General features: G+C 42.7%; 1 protein-coding gene across 19 annotated transcripts in view; it reads right to left on the bottom strand.

Annotated features, from left to right (window-relative positions):
- auts2a (activator of transcription and developmental regulator AUTS2 a) overlaps window positions 1–19,562 on the bottom strand; it is a 336,296-nt gene that overhangs the window by 8,042 nt on the left and 308,692 nt on the right. For 13 of the 19 annotated variants that reach the window (XM_044141275.1, XM_044141274.1, XM_044141280.1 and 10 more), the window contains 5 exons: window positions 6,962–7,511; window positions 5,158–5,441; window positions 2,419–2,651; window positions 1,438–1,482; window positions 58–153 (listed from right to left, as the gene is read on the bottom strand). In XM_044141275.1, coding sequence (XP_043997210.1) covers window positions 58–153; window positions 1,438–1,482; window positions 2,419–2,651; window positions 5,158–5,441; window positions 6,962–7,511 — 1,208 coding nt within the window. Of the gene's footprint in view, window positions 1–57; window positions 154–1,437; window positions 1,483–2,418; window positions 2,652–5,157; window positions 5,442–6,961; window positions 7,512–15,708; window positions 16,065–19,562 lie in introns of those variants that run through there. The other 6 variants (XM_044141287.1, XM_044141277.1, XM_044141272.1 and 3 more) reach the window with 4 other exon arrangements.

The following is a 19,562-nucleotide window of genomic DNA, read 5'->3' as shown; positions in this document are numbered from 1 at the left end:
ACAAATTTGAGGTGCGACGATTGGTCTTACTGGCAATATCTCATGTTGGTGATTTACCTTGGGTTGGAAGGCTCCCTGCAGGGAGCTGAAGGGCCCGGTTGGAGGAATGACAGGTGGGAGACCAGACATGGCTGGAGGGTATGAGTGGAAGAGCTGGAGACAAAACCAAGACAAAAAGAAAGTTCATAGACGTGTCCACCAGATGGAACAAACAGTTAATATTCAGATAGATTCAGCGTACTGACATTAACTCAGGAGTTCTACTGTTTTAAACGGTTCAACGCGATTGCTGACATGTTTCACCAACTGATTTAAAAACACTCTTCTCTGCTTGTTTACATTAGATTTAATAAATTGGAGGAAAACATCCCTTTGATATGGAAATTAGAATGCTGCAATACAAGCAAATCTCATGCAAACCAAACAAGTGCCAAAGGCTTACATATAATATCTTTTAGCAATGGATGTTTAATCGACCACTTACTACACCCCGCTCTGGTCAAACATCACTTTTCAGTTTGCGTTTTTTAACCGTAAGAGATGCAGCAGAGGTACGGATTTGAGCGATTTTCAAAGCAAGCAGTTACATCAAGGGAAGTTTCAAAGTATTTGTTAGCTGTAAAAACAGTGCATTGAAAAACATGAAGCTCTGACAAACGGCGTTAAAACACAAGGGTAGAGGAATGCCTGAAATAATTCACAACTTGCAGAGATAGAAAATCTCATGCGCTGGTTCCTGCAGTTGCTTCACAAGCTGCAACTACAGGCGATGTTGAAGGATGAAATGTTGCAGTCAGTAGTTGAGTTTCCTCTGCGCAATATGACATTTTGAAAATGAACTTGCTTAATAGGAACACAACAATTTAGAAAAAACTTGTTTTTCAATGAAAAGTTTCGGAACTAGGATGAGGTGGTTTTTAAGGTCGTATCGAAATTGGAAACACTTTTGTAGCATCATATGAATCACATGAGCCACAGCTGAATGCTGCCATTGGCAAAAACGGGGGATGTTGGCACATTTTTTAATGACTTATCATGTGAACAAACATAAGAAATGCAATAAAAATAAAAACCACGTGAATAAGTCATGGTGCTACTTCCTGTCATTGTCGTCTTCATAGTTTGAGCCAGTAGCAACATTCGGTTGTTAATCATGTGACTCGTGTGATGCGACAAGGGTCTACATCGCAGTTTTGCAAAATAAACCAATTTTGATAGGCCAAAAAAATAAAATAAACCACACCTAATGGTAGACGTTTTTAACCCATAAAATAAGTTCAATAAGTGATTATATGCCTGAAAAGTCAAATTGCACAATTAAATAGTCAGTGGAAATGCAGCTACAAACACACACACAGAGGGACAACACCAGCAGTGGCATGACAGGAAAGCAATAATTAGCTTCACACTGAGATAGCAGGCAGTAGGGAAACTCACACTGTGTCTGTAGAAAGGATCGACTTTTGTTGGGTATTTGTCAAACTGTAGGAGAAACGAAAGAGAGCTGAGTACAGACGTGTAAAGAGGAGAGGTCAAACGGTTCACGTGTGTGTTACCAGGACTCCAGACATCACAAACTACATTCGAGAACTAAGGAGATGCAAACAAAACAAGATCGAAGACGGGAAATAAGATTCGAGTTAAACCGCCCCCAACGCCAGCCTGTTTTTATTTTCCCTGCTTGTGATCATGTGAAGACCTTGTAAACCAGTGTGGGCTGGCTCTCGTTTGGTTGCAGGCTCAGGGCGGACATTTCCACAGTCGAGACTAAACACTGTGGCCATAAAGAGGCTTTTTATGGCCTCATTAGCTGTCAGAGGCTTCGCCATGATGCCTTTGAGGTATCTTTAGAGCCAAGCCCATGCTCTGTGGGCCACGCAGTTATGAATGCGTGAGTATTTATGTCAGGCACCCATTGCCTGTGGTCGTCCCTAACAGACAGCAGCGGTTCTAATGCAGCACATTTGCCAGTAATGAAAACCCCCAAACGGGACCAAATGATGTCATTAAATTCAGAATGAATTAAGAGTATTATGTTCTGAAAGCTGGCTCTGAACTTAACATGCTTTGGGCAACTTATTTCCAATTTAGAAAATAACAGCATTCAAAGCCTGGAGTTTTAGAGTTTGCCAGAGAAAACATGAAAAAAAGAAAAGAAAGAGAGAAAAGAGATTTTCTGGGAGAATAAAGGAGCTGCTGTAGGGAACACATGGTCATCATAGAAGAAACCGACACGGAACCCTCAGTTCCCCTCAGCTCACCGCAGCATGCTGCTGGCACACCATGTCCAGATGGTGTAAAATCTTTGCTCTCACAACCACAAACCGCCCTCACCCTCCTCCCTTTATAACAGTGATCATTAAAACACAGGCATGAAAACCCTTGAACCCAACAACAGTGTGTTCTACTTATCCTCACATTTCTGGTTGGGGTACGCACCATAGGTGGTGCTGGGGTGGGCATGATGGCGTGGGGGAAGGGCGTGAACGTGTGCTGGTGCGTGTGCTGGTGGGTGTGTTGGTGCTGATGCTGATGTTGGTGCTGGTGGAACTCTGTTCGCAGGTAGGGCGGTGGGCCCAGCGAGGCGCCGCGGTCTGCGCTCTGAGAGGCCAGGAATCGGGTGTTGAGCTCCTGACGGAGAAGGTCTTGTTCTAGAAACGAGGGAGTCGAGAGGAAGAGCCGGTTTGTTAATCAGAGGTTTCTAGAGGAAAACGGACACACACTTGGTATTGGCTTGATATTTGAATATTAATCGATCAAAACGTTTTATTCAGACCTATGATCCATAATAAACACAAACTCACCAAAGAACAATCAAACGTTATTATTTAAAGATGCAAAGTTCCGAATTTCAAGCCAGATTTATACAATATTTGTAAAATCATGCTTTGATTTCTGTTATTAAATAAATAACATACTACTTGCTATAAAAATACCTATTGAATTAATGGATAATGGTTGTCACAATTTAAATATTATACTTCAGTGGAAAATTGTGTATTGGACTCGCTGGACTGTATTCACCCACCAAAAGTCGACCTCTACTTTTATAATGCACACATTTTTTAATGAAACTTATTATCATCAGACTGTACAAAATTGTATCCCATTTGTTCATGGGGAGCAAATGTATCACTCCGCCATTATTGCTGTTTTTTTAATTTATATTTGTTGCCTCTCTCTTTAACTCGTACTTTATTTTTGCGAACGCAATGAAACACAAACAGAAAAAAAGAAATTAAAATATCCTTCTGGGAATATCACCTTCAAAAGATACGCAAATAAGTTAATGGTGCGGATCGTGCTTTCCAGACAGACTGTGGAATGATACGATCATTAACTATTTACGCTAGGAGCAGAGGTGACGTCACACTGTGTGTGTGAGAGAAAGTGTACTAACTGTAAAACAAAGAATGATAAAAGAGTAGAAGTTGAAACTGTCTCCAACAAATTTATTTAGCAATGACTGAGTTTAGAGCAGCCAGCATTACTAAAGCTGCTTCCAAGTCCAGGATGTTCCATTACATTTAGTCTTCTAGCTAACTGCTAAAAGTCTCTCTGGCTTTGAATTGAATGAACTACAAACATGTTGTGACATGTGGTATAAAATACAATTTTAGTTCTGGAAACCTCTTATGACGCTGCCTTTCTTCGATTTTTCAAACCCCACTGGTGCTAATAATAGCTAGTGTGAAGCTGGTCTCTAAATAACAACAACCACACTGAAGGTTGTTTTTACTGCAACCTGTCAGTGCTTTGGAACAGTGCATACATTAACTTATGTGATTTTATGTTATTTATCTCTCTCACTTTGTTCCAACCTTTTTTCTGTTACACTTCAAATGTGAGCTGAAGAAATTAATAAGATATAACTTTCATTTTAGAAAAGTCTTCAGTTGCACCTAGGATTAACTTTGGTTAATATTGTAACCTGCTGGTTTCACAGATATATTGCAGCAATATTGGAAGGAGTCCAATCCTTATATTATATGTTGCTTTCACTTAAGGATATATTAGATTATTAACACTGCTTCAGTGTCATCATTTCTGCATTTTCCCTATGGCTTGAATGATATTACATGTAAAAACATCATTGCATTACACAGGAAGCCATAAAACCATGAAAAAAAATCAACTAAAGGAAGAAGCAGGAAATGAACAGGATCATCATCAGCATGTCTTGCTGAATTTAAGCAAAGCTCAAGTTGATGCGGTTTGTCTGACAGCAGGACCAGTCAGACGCTGTGATTGGACACACCGGGGCCCCTCTGAGGCAGCAGCATCTGCTGTTCTAATAATCTTTATGCAGCCTGTGGAGAACGAATGGGTGTCCAAGTAATCAACAGCTTTTCCCCTGAATTCAACAAACTCTGACATGAGAGAGTGTCTCCTCCAGGGCAACCTGTTCACTTCTGTTCCTCTGTGAATTGTTGCGATACATATTTTCATTTCGAACTTTATTTGGTTGAATTTTCTCCTCATAAACACTTCATGGGTATTTTTTTAGCAAAATCCAAATCCATTTATTCTGTGTTGAATAAATTGGCTTCTTCCTCATGAACATTTTTTTTCTGGTGAAAATGGAAATAAACACTCTTCAATTTGACCTGACTGTTATAAAGTCCCCTGGCTGTCAGTTTGTACAGTGGTGGTTCTTGGTTTTATAGCACCGTGGGCAAGCCCCTACCTTTTATGTCTCCTTCTCTTTATGTTTTTAAAGACGTAATAAATACCTCTCTTATTTCAAAATTTGTTTTAAGTCATTTCTGAGCAGTGTACAACAACCCAGCTTGTCTGAATCAATCTTAACATTTTAGATATTCCACTAGAGATGACTCAAAGCAAACTAGATTCCTTAAAAAAACACAACGGTGGTCTATGCCATCTGCAAGAGCAGATCTATCTATAGATCTATTCAGTGTAATTCTATGCCATCTGCAAGAGCAGATGCATAGAATTACACTGAATAGATCTATCCTTATTTTTCCCCAATATCTGGAGCGATACAGATATTAATATCTCTAGATCCGATGCTTTAAAATCTGAAAACATTTCAAATGTCATGCAATGTTTTTTTGTTTTTGTTTTTTTTTATGGGAAAGTTCCCTGACACACCACTTGGGGGCGACATTGTTTCCAAAGTAGGTTGTGGCCTACCTGAATAGGCACTCCCAGCAGCGGGATGTCCAGGTACCGGCAGGGTGCTCGATGTCAGTGGTGGTGGTGGAGGCAATGCTGCTGGAGTCGCAAACATATTGGGGTGATGAGGATGTGGCGAGGGCTGCAGCGCAGAGGGGAAGCTGTGGGGGGCGCTCTGGTTGGCCGCCAGAGAAAGAGGGAAGGTGGCAGCTGCCGGAGCAGGCGGCTGGTTGGGAAGATGCAAGGCAGGAGCGGAGGATCCGTGCAGCTTGGCGCCTGGGGTGCTGCTCCTGCTGCTGCTGCTGGTGGTGGAAATGGAAAAAGCAGGAAGAAGGAAGCCAAAGTTAAGCCAGGCACGATTAGTCAAATTTAACACTTGTTACTGCACATCCCCGCGCCTCCATCTGTTTCCACATTCAATTCCCAGTACGCTGTTTTCACACCTCCACTGCCTTCCATTTACAATCTCCTCCCTGCCTCACTCTGGTGTTTTCACAGAATCCAGGGCTAACCGGATCTGTGAAAACACCAAATTCGCAACACCCTCGGATGCAAATAAACCGCCGCTGGCAAACAACAGACTGAGCATCTGTCTTTGAACAGCTCCTGCTAAAGCACTTCCTCCAGAGCCAGGTAGGGAACATGTGCATCAGAAATGGGATGAGAGGGATAGAGAAGCGTGCGCAAGCATGTTAGCAAACAGTCTTTTGTGGTATGTGTGGGTTCTCCCCAGGGGCAGTCACAGAGCCTGCGTCTCCACAGCTCCCTGCTTTAAGCCTAAAAGCTCATTTGCAGCGCTCACTCCTCTCGGTGGGCCCCGGCCGTGATTATTCACAGCGGGTGCCAGGCCGTGTTGCCGTGCTGGCAAGCTTTTGGAGCTGGCGCAGCGAGGAGCGGGCAAAGCCAAGTCCCAGGAGCCCGTGAGGCAAAGCTGATGATGGGACAGAGTTGGTTCTGAAGAAGTCTTAGATTACCAACAGCCGTAAAGGACCCAGTGGACTAGAATGGACAATAAATCAAGCTTGATTATGCTTTGTCTGAACAGATAAATTGGAATGCTACAATAGGCTTTATGTAAATCCTTATAGTGAAGGATTTTGATATTTAGACCATATGGCTATTTCAATTCTGTTCCCATTCAGAAACATATACCACAAATAACACTGTAATTCTAATAAATCACAGCTGAGGAATGTCAAACTTAACCAAGGGAGAGCTTAAATCAGGGGTGTCCAAAGTAGGGGTGCACTAATCGCAGTTTTCTGGCTGATCACCAATTACTGACCTTCAAAGAGCCTGACCTGCCGAATCTGATTTTGGCCGATCACGATTCTGGGTATTAGCCAAAGATACCATGAGCCAAAGACAAATCAGAAATCCTACAACCGCTAAAATCTGACGCCACTCCATATTTTGTGAAGAAGGAAGTTGAATTCATGTCTTGTTCAGAGGTAAGGAAACACAACTGTGTTGTTTGTTTGACACAACGCAGTGAGAAAGCGAACCGCACCAAAATGTAACAAATGTTGCAACTTTGGTCCCCTATTGTACCAAGTCTATCGGACTATCAAGTTTAAAAAGACACTAAACTGTTAATTTCTCTGCTTTTTGAAAAATAATGCATGTTTAAATCACAAAAATTAAACACTTACAATTTCTTAGCATTTTTCTTAGCAGTGGCAAAAAAAAGTGCATTCAACTCAGAGATTTTAGACAAAGTCCAAAAAGTTTGGACACCACCAGCTTAAACCAGCCGGGGCCTGACAGGCTTTCGGCTCAGCGTTTGTGGAAATGTTGAGTTCTTGATGTTTTGATGCATTACCTGTGGCCGTTAAGGTTGAGGCCGTTGTAAGCAGAAAGGGGCCTGGGGTGGCAACGTGATGGGGGCCGATGAGGCCCCGCCTGATTGGGGTGCTGCTGGTGGGGGTTGTGGGTCGGAAGGGCGGGGGACGGAGGGTGCGGGTGAAGACTCGGTGTTGGTTGAGGCCTAGTGTGGGTAGGGTGTTCTGGCTGTGGCTGCGGTCGGGGAAGAGGAGGTGGTGAGCTCTCCTGGCTCTGGGCAAGAGGCAGGGCTGCAGGGGCCCGAGGGGCAGGTAGAGCCTCGGAGCGTGGAAGAGGCAGGGCCGGAGTCTGAGCCTGGGCAGAGCTGTTTGTTGGGGTCTGAAGAGGGGCTGGGGTCTGGGCGATGGAGACCTCGGGCTGCGGCAGGGCGAGAGCTGGACTTAAGGTGCTGGATTCAGGAGGCTGAGGGTCCCTGCAGCTCTCCTGGCTCCGTTCCTGACTCCGCTCTAGGCCTGACACCTTGAGGAGGCCCGGGCCGTGAGGCTCCTGGCTGCCATTGGTGGAGAGAGCATTGATGCCAAAATCTGGACCTATGAAAAAAGGAGAGGAGACAAAGCAGAAAAAAAACAAAACACCTTCAGTAACAAGGATTGGACCAAAACTGATATAAACAGGGAACAAGAACTAGAATAAATACATAATTGAGATGAAATGGAAATGTTCCCTTACACAGTTCTGATAAACATTGGAAGCAAGTATAGTTTTAGTTTAAACTTTACTCACTGTTACCTCCCTTACAATCTGTACAATTCGTTTTTTATAAAAAAATAACTAAAGTAACAGGTGATCATTTTAAAATCATCATCATCATCACCAACTTTAGAAAGCAATGGTTAAATTAAGGTTAGGTTAAAAACACTGACTATGAAGTAACTGATTATGTATGAAGATTGTAGTCAGTCTGGTGAGATTTTGTTTCGTAAAACTTCAGTAATTGCAGCAAACATGCTATTAAAAACACTAACATGCAAATTAATCCAGAGAAAGAGTAATAACGGCTGTGCTGTTGAAACCACACAGAACAATAGATAATAAGCTCCATCCAGGGTATTCCTCTGCAGGGACCTCATCCAACAGAACAAAGTGCTCAGACATCAGCAGTCAGCTCTAGAGGCAGAGAGGCTCATGGGGGATGACAGCGCATACATAAACTGTAATTAACGCTCCTGGGGCCTCTTGGGGTTCTGGCAAGGGGCTCCTCCTCCCCCACCACTTCCTGAAGCCAACTAAATCCTTTACCTGCCAAAAAGGTGTATATGGGCCCCAGGTCCCCTGGGTGGAGACAGCAGCCTGCTGTCACTGGGGGCTTCCATCTCCCTGACAAACCTCTCCCATCAGCCCAACTCCACCGGGAGCGGGCTCCGTCATTAGCAAAGAAACGCACAGCAAGGACTCACAGCTCCATGTACAGGTGGTGATGTTATTAAAAAAGGGCAGTATGTATTTTCCTGACACATGGTGCCATTTTAGAGCACAATCAAGTAACTATACCACCTTCAGTTGCAATAAAAATGCTATATATATCAAATATGACTTTGATTTTGTAAATTAACAGCTCAAAATTGGTCTGTTTAAAAACTGATGTTCTCTCTGAAACTGCTTTTAGGAAGTCATCACAGCACTGCTCCTCCATTAACCCTTCAGCAATGTTTTAGCTCATATGATGAGCTCAGCAGATGCACAGTTCTACCAGGTGTTTGCTAATTGCTGCTGGCTAGTCTGAAGGAGCAGACTGCGGGAGTTGGATTGGAGGACTCCTCTGTTAGGCAGAAGCTGGAAAGCTTGAATACTGCAGCTCAGAAGAGGAGCTTCATCACGAAGGCAGTGCTAGGTCCACCCAGGCGGTTGAAAAAATTAAAAGATTCCTCAGACACGCATGAAAGAATCAAGTCAATAATGAGGAAGTAACATAACATGATGTAAAGCTCAAAGAAAGTTGGTTTGTTTGTAACGGTCAGAGAAGGCCATTGTTGTTAGATCCCAATCAGGACACACTGTCTCTTGCATCAGGCTTGGTTAGTTGTGCAAACAACTGCTCAAAATGCACATCCTGAGCTTCAAAGTTACCCATAGTCTTTTTTTCTTTCCTGTCATGTGCACCATCTCAGCACGAAACCATCCACTCGGCCCTCATGTGCATGAGCAACCAAGTAAGCCCAGCAGCAGTCTCCCTAATCCACGTCAATCTTCTCCACTTACAAATGTTATTATCGGTCAAGAGAGACTGCTGCTGGCAAACAACTTCACCGCGGCAGACGGGGGAGAGGAGGAATTCCCAACTCTCCCGCTGCACCCCGGCGTCCCTGAGGTCCACGGCTTGTTTTGAGAATGTGCTAACACGCTAAAAAGAAGGTGTCTATTCTGGTCATAATGAACACTCCAGGGCCGCGCAGAGCGGGAAAGAAAGGAGTAGTATCCGCCAGCTTCCCTCCCACGGGGGTTCATTTGTCAGTCTTCTTCATCCCTGAAAACAAATAAGTGCAATTCCCACTTGGGATCCTCAGAACGTAGAGAGCCCTTGCTGTTTCTCGGTGTTTCAGTGGTAATGCGGTTTCTAACTAGTTCACGTCGCTTGGCAGAGCCTAGTCGGGAAAATGAGGCCTGTGTGTACTTTGTGTGTGTGGTCAGAGAGAGAAAAGCCTGACTTTAGAAGTAAAGGAGATACAGGAGGACTTTAGGACGGTCAGTTGGGGTTGTGTGATGAACAGGAAAGCCCTTCATTAGGGGTGGATGTCATGGGACACAGTGATAGACTTGGGGTTATGAGTCATTATCTGAGAGTAAGCCATGCCCAACAGTTCACTATTAGCTGTACCTCCCTATGTACTCAAAGGTACACAGCAGCTTAATCAATATGCCTGAAAGATAGAAAAATAAAACCTTTTTAAACTGTGGCATCGAACAGGCACGGAGACTTCTTACCTCTTCCTTAGGATGTTTTTTAATGTCAGGTTAAAATTTAACTTGCCCGACTTTCAACTTGATCATCCCAGACTGGTCTCCATTATATTCGAAACTCAAAAGTCCACTTGTTTTCTGATCTTTAAGTAGACTATGTTGACAACACTCTTCAGTAGAAGGGGTGATGTTGCCAACATTGACCTTGTTGGCAGCTATCATTGTGCAACTACCACGTTGTAGCGTCAACATCGGACATAATCACGGTTCGCATATCCTGGTTGGTTTGCTCCAAACCAGTAGATGGAAACACGCTTAATTCCTAATTTCCTTTTAGAAAATTGTAAAAGTTTGCTAAACATCCATAACAGTTGGATGGAAACATACCTAGTGAGGTGCATAAATGACACCAAAGGAAACACAGAGATGTAGCAAGCCATTTAAAAGCTATTTTCCAGCCAGGACTACTGTTCATTCAGGGAGCAAAGGAGCAAGTGTGAGAGTCAAACTTGCAGAAGATGACAGTAAAGCTGAACGGAGAACAGAAAAGTATCTGTGTTGCATCTTTTTGAGTTTTCAACATCTGCCTGCTGTGGAACATTCAGGATTTGGAAAACCTGACAGTCTTTTATAGATCCAGGACTTCAGCTAAAGATTCCCATCCTACTGCATATACCAATAGGGTCTAGTAATTCATTTAGCTACTGCTGACGTTATATTGAGTCTTCAGGGTTAAAAGACCTGTCTGTATATTGATCAGTTTACAGAGCTTCATTAGCAAGCTGCCACATGAGAGACACATTTTAAACCCTCATTGCACAAAGTGCCACAGAGCAACAAGAGGCAGTGCATGCCAGCCCGAGTTCGGCGTGCACTGTGGTAATAATGAGAACAGCTAAATATTTTGCATACTGCATTTGTGTCATCACTGGAAACAGACAATCTTATATAAATAATTAATAGACAGCTTCCAATAACACCAACAGCTTTCAGCCAAGCACCTGTCTCGCTACAAAATACATTAGTGTTAAGCTAGAGCCAAAACCGCTTTGCTTAGCAATGGGATTCAATGTGTGTTTATCTGCGGGGTTATTACAACCAGCTCAGTCTGGTGACGTTCTGACAAATTGATGGCTGCAGAGACCTCTGTGACACGCCAAGCCTCCTGTCCTGGCCGTCACTCCTTCCGTCCGTTTCACCTTGAAATAGCACCTCCACACATTCCGGGGCCGCGTACTCGACTATGGAATTTCAACCGAGCAGGGGTCACATAGCTTAAGTCATGCAAAACCAACAACCTAACACATACCACAGGAGGGACAGGACTGGCAACCAAGTCCTGACTACTGTGTGTCTATGTCACAGATATGGAGTTAGCGCTGGGGCCTGTGGTCCTTATCTTACCAGCTCAATGAAGGAAAAATCTGCTACCATCTCTCTGTGGGAAGAGAGAAGTGGCAAGCTGAACGACATCTTAGCCAGCAATAAAACGTCTTCAACATTCCTCAATATTGCTCAACATTAATTGTTCAATATTTGGAAGTGTGGCTAACACGGACTGAATGGCTTCGTTCACTTCCTCCGCCTTCATTGTCATGCTACAACTACAGACAGACTACAATTCAAAAAACAGCGCAGGAACTCAACATCACCATTTACAAATCCTCCTTTTCGCTGATTGGCCAGGATGAAAGGCATCCTGAGAATTGAGTGGAATTTTGTAGATAGGTAAAGGTGAGGCTAATGCTTGGTATTCAGTTAATCAATTCATCTAATTAGTACCACATGGCTCCAGCTTACATTCCTAACTTACATATGAGTGGTAAAGGTTTTCACAGCCTGCTTCAGTCTTTTGGTTTTTGGGATATTGAAGCTTACAATTAAAGACATGTTTCCTGTTTTCAACCATGATTAAACAGCAGGGTAAAGGATTGACAGTACAGTGGACCCCAGGTTTTTGTGGTAGATAGCCACTTGCAATTTAACTATTCAGTTACATTTGGTACAAACACCAAATGTACCACAGAAGCCATCGCTACTTCTGAGTGTACAGCCAGTTGGTGTCAAGGAAAATGAATGATGCTCCTGGATTGGTTGCTTTGCAAACACCAGCCAATAGCGAGTCAAGCAGCATTGTGCAAAGGTTTTTCAGCTTCCCCAGCTGCATTTTCTATTGAATATTTCAGAAATAAACCACAAATAGGCTAATTCTTGCCGTTAATATTCATAGAAAAAGCTGCAAATGAGTGAATCCATGAATCCTGGACTGCAAATAGGTGGGGGTCCACTGTAATTCACTCAATAACTAACCATCAAATATATGTAGCAGGTATCACTGATTATATAAAGCAGACAGCATCTAAAATACAGGATATAATTCATTTAGCATAACTAGCATGTCAGTGTAACTTTCTGTTTCCTTCAGCCAAAACGAAAGCCAAGGGGAAATAACGCCCCCAGGTTGCCAGACAGTAATTTAGGGTATGACACCGTACAGCATAAAAATGCCTTTTAAAAAGAAAGTGCTGACATCTACAGACACCAGAGCTGTCCGTCAGCTGTCAGAAGCCTCCAAAGGTCCAATTGTTCACTGTCACAAGAAACATTTCTGCGATTCTCCATCTCACTTCCTTTTTTGTGAGCATCAGCAGAATCCGGCCCATACCCCTCAGATTTAATATTGATCCCAAATCGATTCATTTTTGCTTATACCAAGTGTAGCAGGATTTAAAGGAGATAAACAACGGGCGGCCGTGAGGCTGCACGGTCCCGTCGCATCACACACACACACACACCCACTTTCTGCAGGAAGCTGAGAAACAAACAGACACACACGGTTTGCTCAGGTTGAATCAATTTAAATATCCGCCGCACTGAATAAGAATTCATGTTCCATCAGTGTGTCTCGGTAAACAGTAATTACAATCAGGACTCCCCTCTGTGCTGGGCTTTCAGAAACTGGTTCCATAAAATCTGGCTGAATGGTTTCATTGTCTCTAATATTGCAGAATGCTTGAAGATGTTTTGTCCACAAGTTTCTGAATTCATTTTCTGAGGGGCGAAAACACTCCTGAAACCTGCTCGTCCACTTCCTCCATATTTTGTCTGACGACAACATTAGGGTTGTAATTGAGCAGCAAGTGTAGATGGTAGTGTGACCTCGGGAGAGGTTTATATAGTGTATGTTCCCCCAGAGCTCCTTGATGAGGTGCAGTGCTCCTGTTTCTTCCTAATGAAGCCTGCAGTTGCATTAATGGCAGACGTCTTTAACAGAACTCCCTGCCTCCCACACAGAAGAAAACAATAAACGACACGCCACCGCTTTCTGTCACAGCTTGCCAAGATAGACAATACACAACACAGCCTGCTTGGCGTTCCTCAACATATGTTTGTGCCACTGTTTGCAGAAATGTGCCCGGCTTATTAGGTACACACACACAGGATTGCTGTGACGTTTCCTTCGACTAATGCAACTTAGTTGAGCTTTCTTGAGTTAATCGGAACATTTCACAATAAACTTTACATCCTGTTTTATATCAGCGCCGAATGAGGTTGTCCTGTATTTATGACTTTGTCCTCAAAAATACAGGATCATCTTCTATACATTTTGGGCCAAAATGCAAGTGGACTGATTCGGTGAGGTCTAGGCGGTAGTTTGTCTTGTTCCACCATCAGCCAAGACTGCAACTGTTACATAAGAGGTGACGAAAGTAAATATGGGACTGGGATTGAGGAGCTATAATAAACACACAATTACTCTGCTTTTACAGGACCAGAGTATTTGCATTAGAAATGTAAACAAAAAGTAAAACATGTATTTATTTACTATTTATTTAAAAAGAAAAGTTGCGTTTGCTTAAAATGCTTCGCTATGTTCTTCCATTAATATTGTCCAGTGTAAACCTGCTCTTTTTGCTCCACCTTCTTCTGCTAGGGGATATGAAACCAGTTCTTTGGTCACTGGTTTCTCTGGACTTAATTTCAGAAGCACATTGATATCATTCATAAACAGCAGTGATGTCAAAGTCACGCTGTCATTCTGCTACCTGGAATTGTTACCAGGAAGATTTCCCACTTGGTTTGAAGAAAAAATAATAAGCTGAGAAAATACAAGTTTGAGACCTGATTTTACTTCTACAGTAACGCAAAGCGGAGTGTGAATATCTAAACACAAAAATCCACTCATGAGCAAGAAAGTGGATTTTTCTTCCCCATAAGTCCAAGAAAAATACATTTTTGCAGCAGAGTTTTAAGCGAGATAAATATAAATAAGAACAAAAAACTACAACACCTGCTCCTACACGTAGTAGTGTCTGAAAAAGTGCTATAAAAATCTGAATTATTACAGATTTAAAATTTTTGCCCTTATTTATGGAAAATATGATGTCATACAGCCTCCATGCAACATACATGACACTAATGGGAATTTTTTTGCTCTTCTGTGTAGCAACAAGATCTTTAGAGAATGTTTACCGACTAAATAAACTGCAGCAGTATTTCTGCAGACAGGTCATTAGTGTGTTAGAGACCAGATTTGATGGAAATGTAGCAATAAGAAAACATAATAATGCAGAAATGGATTTTCTGATAAGTAGAAAGTATGTGCGTCAACTAAGTTCTCTGTAAAGACGCTACATGGGATTTTGCTGAAAAACCAACTTCGCCTCATTTGAACAGCTATGCTGAAAGTGACGAGCTAACAAAACATTTAAAGTAGAAAAGTACAGGCCCACTGTCAGCCCGTGATATAACCGAGGAACTGCAGTTCTTGGCCGGTAACTTTATCTGGAAGCTTTCCCTGTGCTCTCCTAGCCAAAGCCCTAAGAGAATATCCAATTTATTAGCTCCTTATCCCTTTCCTCTTCAGCTCTGAAGACATTAACACCTTTAAATTTAAAAGAGTAGCAACATAGTTCTTAGCAATACTTCTCCCTCATCTCTAGAGTATCAGAGAACCCCTCGGCGAGGCGTCATTCGAAACATGCAGTCCGTCCATTTCCAAATAGGAGTTCAGGGTTCTTGGGGCGCAGGCTCCAGACTGTGTCACGTCAGCAGCTCTAGACAGCTAGAGCCAGGGGGGGTGCAGGGTTACACAGCCTGGACATCCTGCCATGTGGAGGGTCTTAGACTGGAGCTGTTTTATTAGTGACTCCCAGGGGTGGTTAGGTAAGGAGAGTGGAAAGCTAAACAGAAATAAAGTTGGCGTTATGAGAGGGATGTGGTAGTTAAGTAGAGCAACTATTCTGGCTGCGAGAGCATGACATGTGTAGTTTTTCAGCGAGAATACCACAGCATGTTGATATCGCCTGGCGGTAACACAAACTGCTGCTTTAACAAGCTGTGATTGCTCAAAAGGCCAAAAGCATGGGGGAAGAGGAGTGGGGAGGTTAGGCTTACACTCTCAACATTTATATTTCATGCCTTTCTCATTTGGGTTATGAATTTTGTATAACAAGCTGGGAAGCCGAAGCAAGTGCACATCCATGTAAAAATAGCGCCTGTAAATGCTGTGATGTCACGGAGCACAGAGTGGGTGGTTAACCAACACACAAATGCATGATTTGAGGTAGATACACCGTCTGGGAGTGTTATCCTCCGTGAAATGGGTGCAATTTTGGGTAATTGGTCTCCATAAGCCACTGAATGTTCTGAGCTTCCCTGACAAATGTAAAAGCCATAGAAGAGCAGCTGCCAGACCACAAAGAACAAGCACTTACACACATTTTCTGTATGACAGAGTGAAAGGGCCACAGAGGGAAGGAAAATGCACGAGTGACAGAAAGGAGCAGAAAAAAAAGGGGAAGAAACTTGCTCTGTTCTGCCTCCTACCTTTGCTAGTATCCATCTGTGCTCCATTCATACGGCCTGGTAAGACGGAACATTCTTTTGTCTCCGCTCTCTCGAGTCATAAAGAACACATTTGCTAACAGAGAGCCGCGGCGAACATATTCTTCCACCCACAGTGGCTCTGATTACAGCTGTTCCTGTAATGGCTCCTAACAGCCTCTGTTTCTCATCCTCACTCTTAGCTTCGGACCCCAACACCACAAGGAGACTCTCGCCACCTCAAGCATTCTCTTAGGGCCTTAATGTTTGATCACCTTTCCCAAAATCTTTCCACCCCTTGCCTCTCACCCCCCAACAACGCCGTCTTTTCGTGGACATGAGAATGTAGCTGTAGGATCAGAGGTGTCCCATTTCTAGCTGTCCTTTTTGAGAACAAATCTTTATATATCCCTTAGGGTGTGAGGTCAGGCTGGAGGGAGCGTAAATGGAGAAGAGCCGGGACAGGGACTCGATGATGGGCATGCTGGCACAGGTGACCGGCGGAGGGGCCAGAGTGGAAAGCTGACCAGACATCTCCCGGCAGGGGTCTGCGCAGGGCAGCTCTCGGGGGGGATGCTTGAAGCTGGCAGCTGACAGATTCTCTGCAGGTTTGGCTGTCATGTCCAGGCTCACTGAGGCTTTGAAATAACAGTAGCATGTAATGTGTGAGATCCATCCAGCTCACAGCAATGGGTCAGTACACACAAACCCTGTCAGAGTGGTGTAAAGCTGCCCTGAAAGACAAGGCAGCTGTGGAGTAGACCAGACCATTTAACCCCCTACATGTCACTTGTACATTAGCCAGCAGATGGAAACCCTCTCCTGGTCTCGTGTCACTGACAGCGAGGAGAGAAACTTCTCCCAAAATAAAGATATCAGAGTCCTTCTGTCTCACTTAGTCGACGAGCCTGTTCCCATTGTAACGAAATATACTTAAAATATTAAGGATGCACGATATACATCAGCATTAACATTGTCATCGGCCAGTATCGGACGTTAATTATTTTTTAGCATATTGGCTAGTAAAAATATGTTGAAATTAATAGCTGATGTTTATTTCCATCTCAAAACAATTTGTGTATGTCTTTCAGGAGAGGGATGGGGTTGGTCATGTGGTGTTTATTTAGCTATGTACAGTAACAGTGAGAGTGATGCCTGAAGCAGAGAGGCAATAGTGTGGTCACGTTAAATGGTTAGAGAATTATACATATATATCTACATATATATATATATATTATTAATAAATATCAGTTATCTGCTGTAACAGCAACATTGAGATCTGATATTGATGGTACACAGATTTATTCAAAGGTAGTGAAGTACACCTGCCATAATTGCAACTGCGCCCAACTTTTCTGTCCTTCCCCAGCTCCTCTTTCTCCATTGAATTTGTGTTAAAGCTGCTCTACAAACACATTATAGACATGTTTATGTAATTAAAGTAACACATAGATTAAAATACCCTCTTAATCCATGCATGGGGTAAAGTTATCACAGGACGAAAGTAAAGACATCCTGAAAACAGCAACTGGACTTTCTGGAATAAAGGAATTTTCAGAAGTGTGTGAAGCTGAAGCCAAGCGTTTCGCCACGCACCGACTGGCGCTGCAACACGTGTTTCTTGTCAGGCATTCTGGCAGTCTGGTGAAACAATAGCCAGTCGTTAGCAGAACCAACAGACTTCAAACAAACAACTGCCTAGTCTCAATTACAGCCACATGCTCATAAAAACCCACAGCTAGTTACAAACAGCCACCCCTTTGTCCCCCACCCACATCTGTACAGCCTCAGTGGTCGAGCAATCATCAGTGCCAATGCCACCCTGGGTGGACTTCCAAAGTCTGAATATGTAAAACAACATGTGTTGATGTGTAGCTAACATAGTAAAGATGTTTTATTAGTACTTGACAACCAGTAGGCGTCATTCTTCTTTTATAAACAATATGATGTTTTACATATTTGTCACCATGTGTTAGTCAAGACAAAAAATTCAATGTCCTCTTCCTTCTCCCTGAGGTCCTACAGCTATCTGCAGAAATACACTGATGTCAGAAACAACCAATCAGAGCTAGGAGGAGGGTCTTGGCGCTGTCAATCATGCTCATCAATCTAAAACAGATCTGTTTTGAAATTTTGAATAAGTGCCTAAATTCAGTTCCAAAATACTTTATTCTCCAGAAAAATGCCATCCAAAATTTTGTATTTTTCTTTCTTTTTTTTTAATAGTCTGGTTTTGGCTGGCGAAAGTGGCCTTTTTCCAAATTTTCCAACATTAAATAGACAGGGAAGAGAGCAGAGAGAAGGGGGAAGACATGCAGTAAATGTAAACCCAAGATATCGGTGAAGAGGCCGCGTTGCACCCACTGTGCCACGGGATGCCCCATCCAAGAGTGAGGATTGCAACAAATTGCAAGAAGCCTCTATCCGCAAACGTTTGCTGTATGCTCACGATATGCTAACAGCTCAGTTTCCAGCCAGGAGAAATGATATTCTACAGTAACATGACCAGGATGACACTAACACTTGTTGACAAGCAACAACTGCTTTCAACATAATTTGTTTTTGCCACTCCTTTTTAAAGTCTTTGGTTAGAAACCAGAGCAGAAAGACGATGGAGTCCGGGGTTTGATCTCTGACCATTATGATCAGTGGAAGAGACAGAGGTCAAAACAACGTTAGATTTTTATACCAAAATATAAACAATGTTAGATTTTATACCAAATATGTACCCAGTTCAGTCAAGACATTTATTGGGCATTTGGATATTGTTCGACTTAGGGCTGATTGATATTGCTTAAAAATAAAATGTCCAATTTTATTCAGTTTTTTTGCTTTCTATTCTTAAAAGGAAATGACAGGAAATATTTTCAAATATTATTTCAGTCATCCCGCCTACGAGGTGTACACTAGAGCATTAGGGCCCGTCTACAAGATTTTTTATTTAATTACAAGAATATGGATATAGTATTAATAAAGATGCAATTTTATCAGAAGAACATCTTAAAATTATTTTAAAAAGTTGTTTGAATGAAGAATTTTTTAATTATTCTCCTGACATTACAACATTATTATGGTAATGAGGCATTATTGTCATATTATTTTGACTTTATTCTCAGATGACTGTATTTTTGTAACATCATGTTTTATTCTTGTAAAAAAGAAATCTGCCTGACCCATATATGTTGTTGTAGAGTCTACCTGAATTCAAAGTAGAACCTGTAAAATACACTTGTCAAGCAAGTCGACATCACTAGACTGGTCCATGGAAACCAAAAATAATCGCAATTTTCCAAAAATTGTATCCAAAACCAAAAATTTGATTATCCATGAAATCAATTGACTTAAGTATTAAGTAAATAACATTTCTGCTTGTCTTATTCTACCACTTTCTGTTGTCACCTCTGTACCTAGAACCAGAGAGAGATCACACATCCACAGCATCACCCTTCCAACTGGGGAGTGCGAGAGACGGAGGGGTTGGAAAGAGAAATCTGTCCCCAGAGTGTCATCAATCTGGGCCTCTTTCTTTTTCACTCTCAGATGGGCCAACTGATTTTACACACATCTGTACCAGCGCTGTCAGGCAGCCTCCAGAGATCGGGTTCATCTCAGCTTGTACTCGATGTTAAAACGATTTCAGAAATACCCATTCCTCAGGGGTAATAGCTCGGACACGAGGATCGAATGGCTGCAAATCTGGCCAAGTATCAATTTGCATGTAGGCCTTTCTCTTCCTAAACCCTTGCTGACATTACAGAGGCAGCCAGTGTGTCTATGTGCATGTTTGTCAAGTGCCGTCTCATTACCCCCTTCCCCACTCGGGTTACGCTGCAGCCAGATTAGTGAGACTCTTGGGG

Source organism: Gambusia affinis, linkage group LG15, assembly GCF_019740435.1.
Source record: "Gambusia affinis linkage group LG15, SWU_Gaff_1.0, whole genome shotgun sequence".
NCBI lineage: Eukaryota > Metazoa > Chordata > Actinopteri > Cyprinodontiformes > Poeciliidae > Gambusia > Gambusia affinis.
This window is presented reverse-complemented; position numbering and strand designations above follow the sequence as displayed.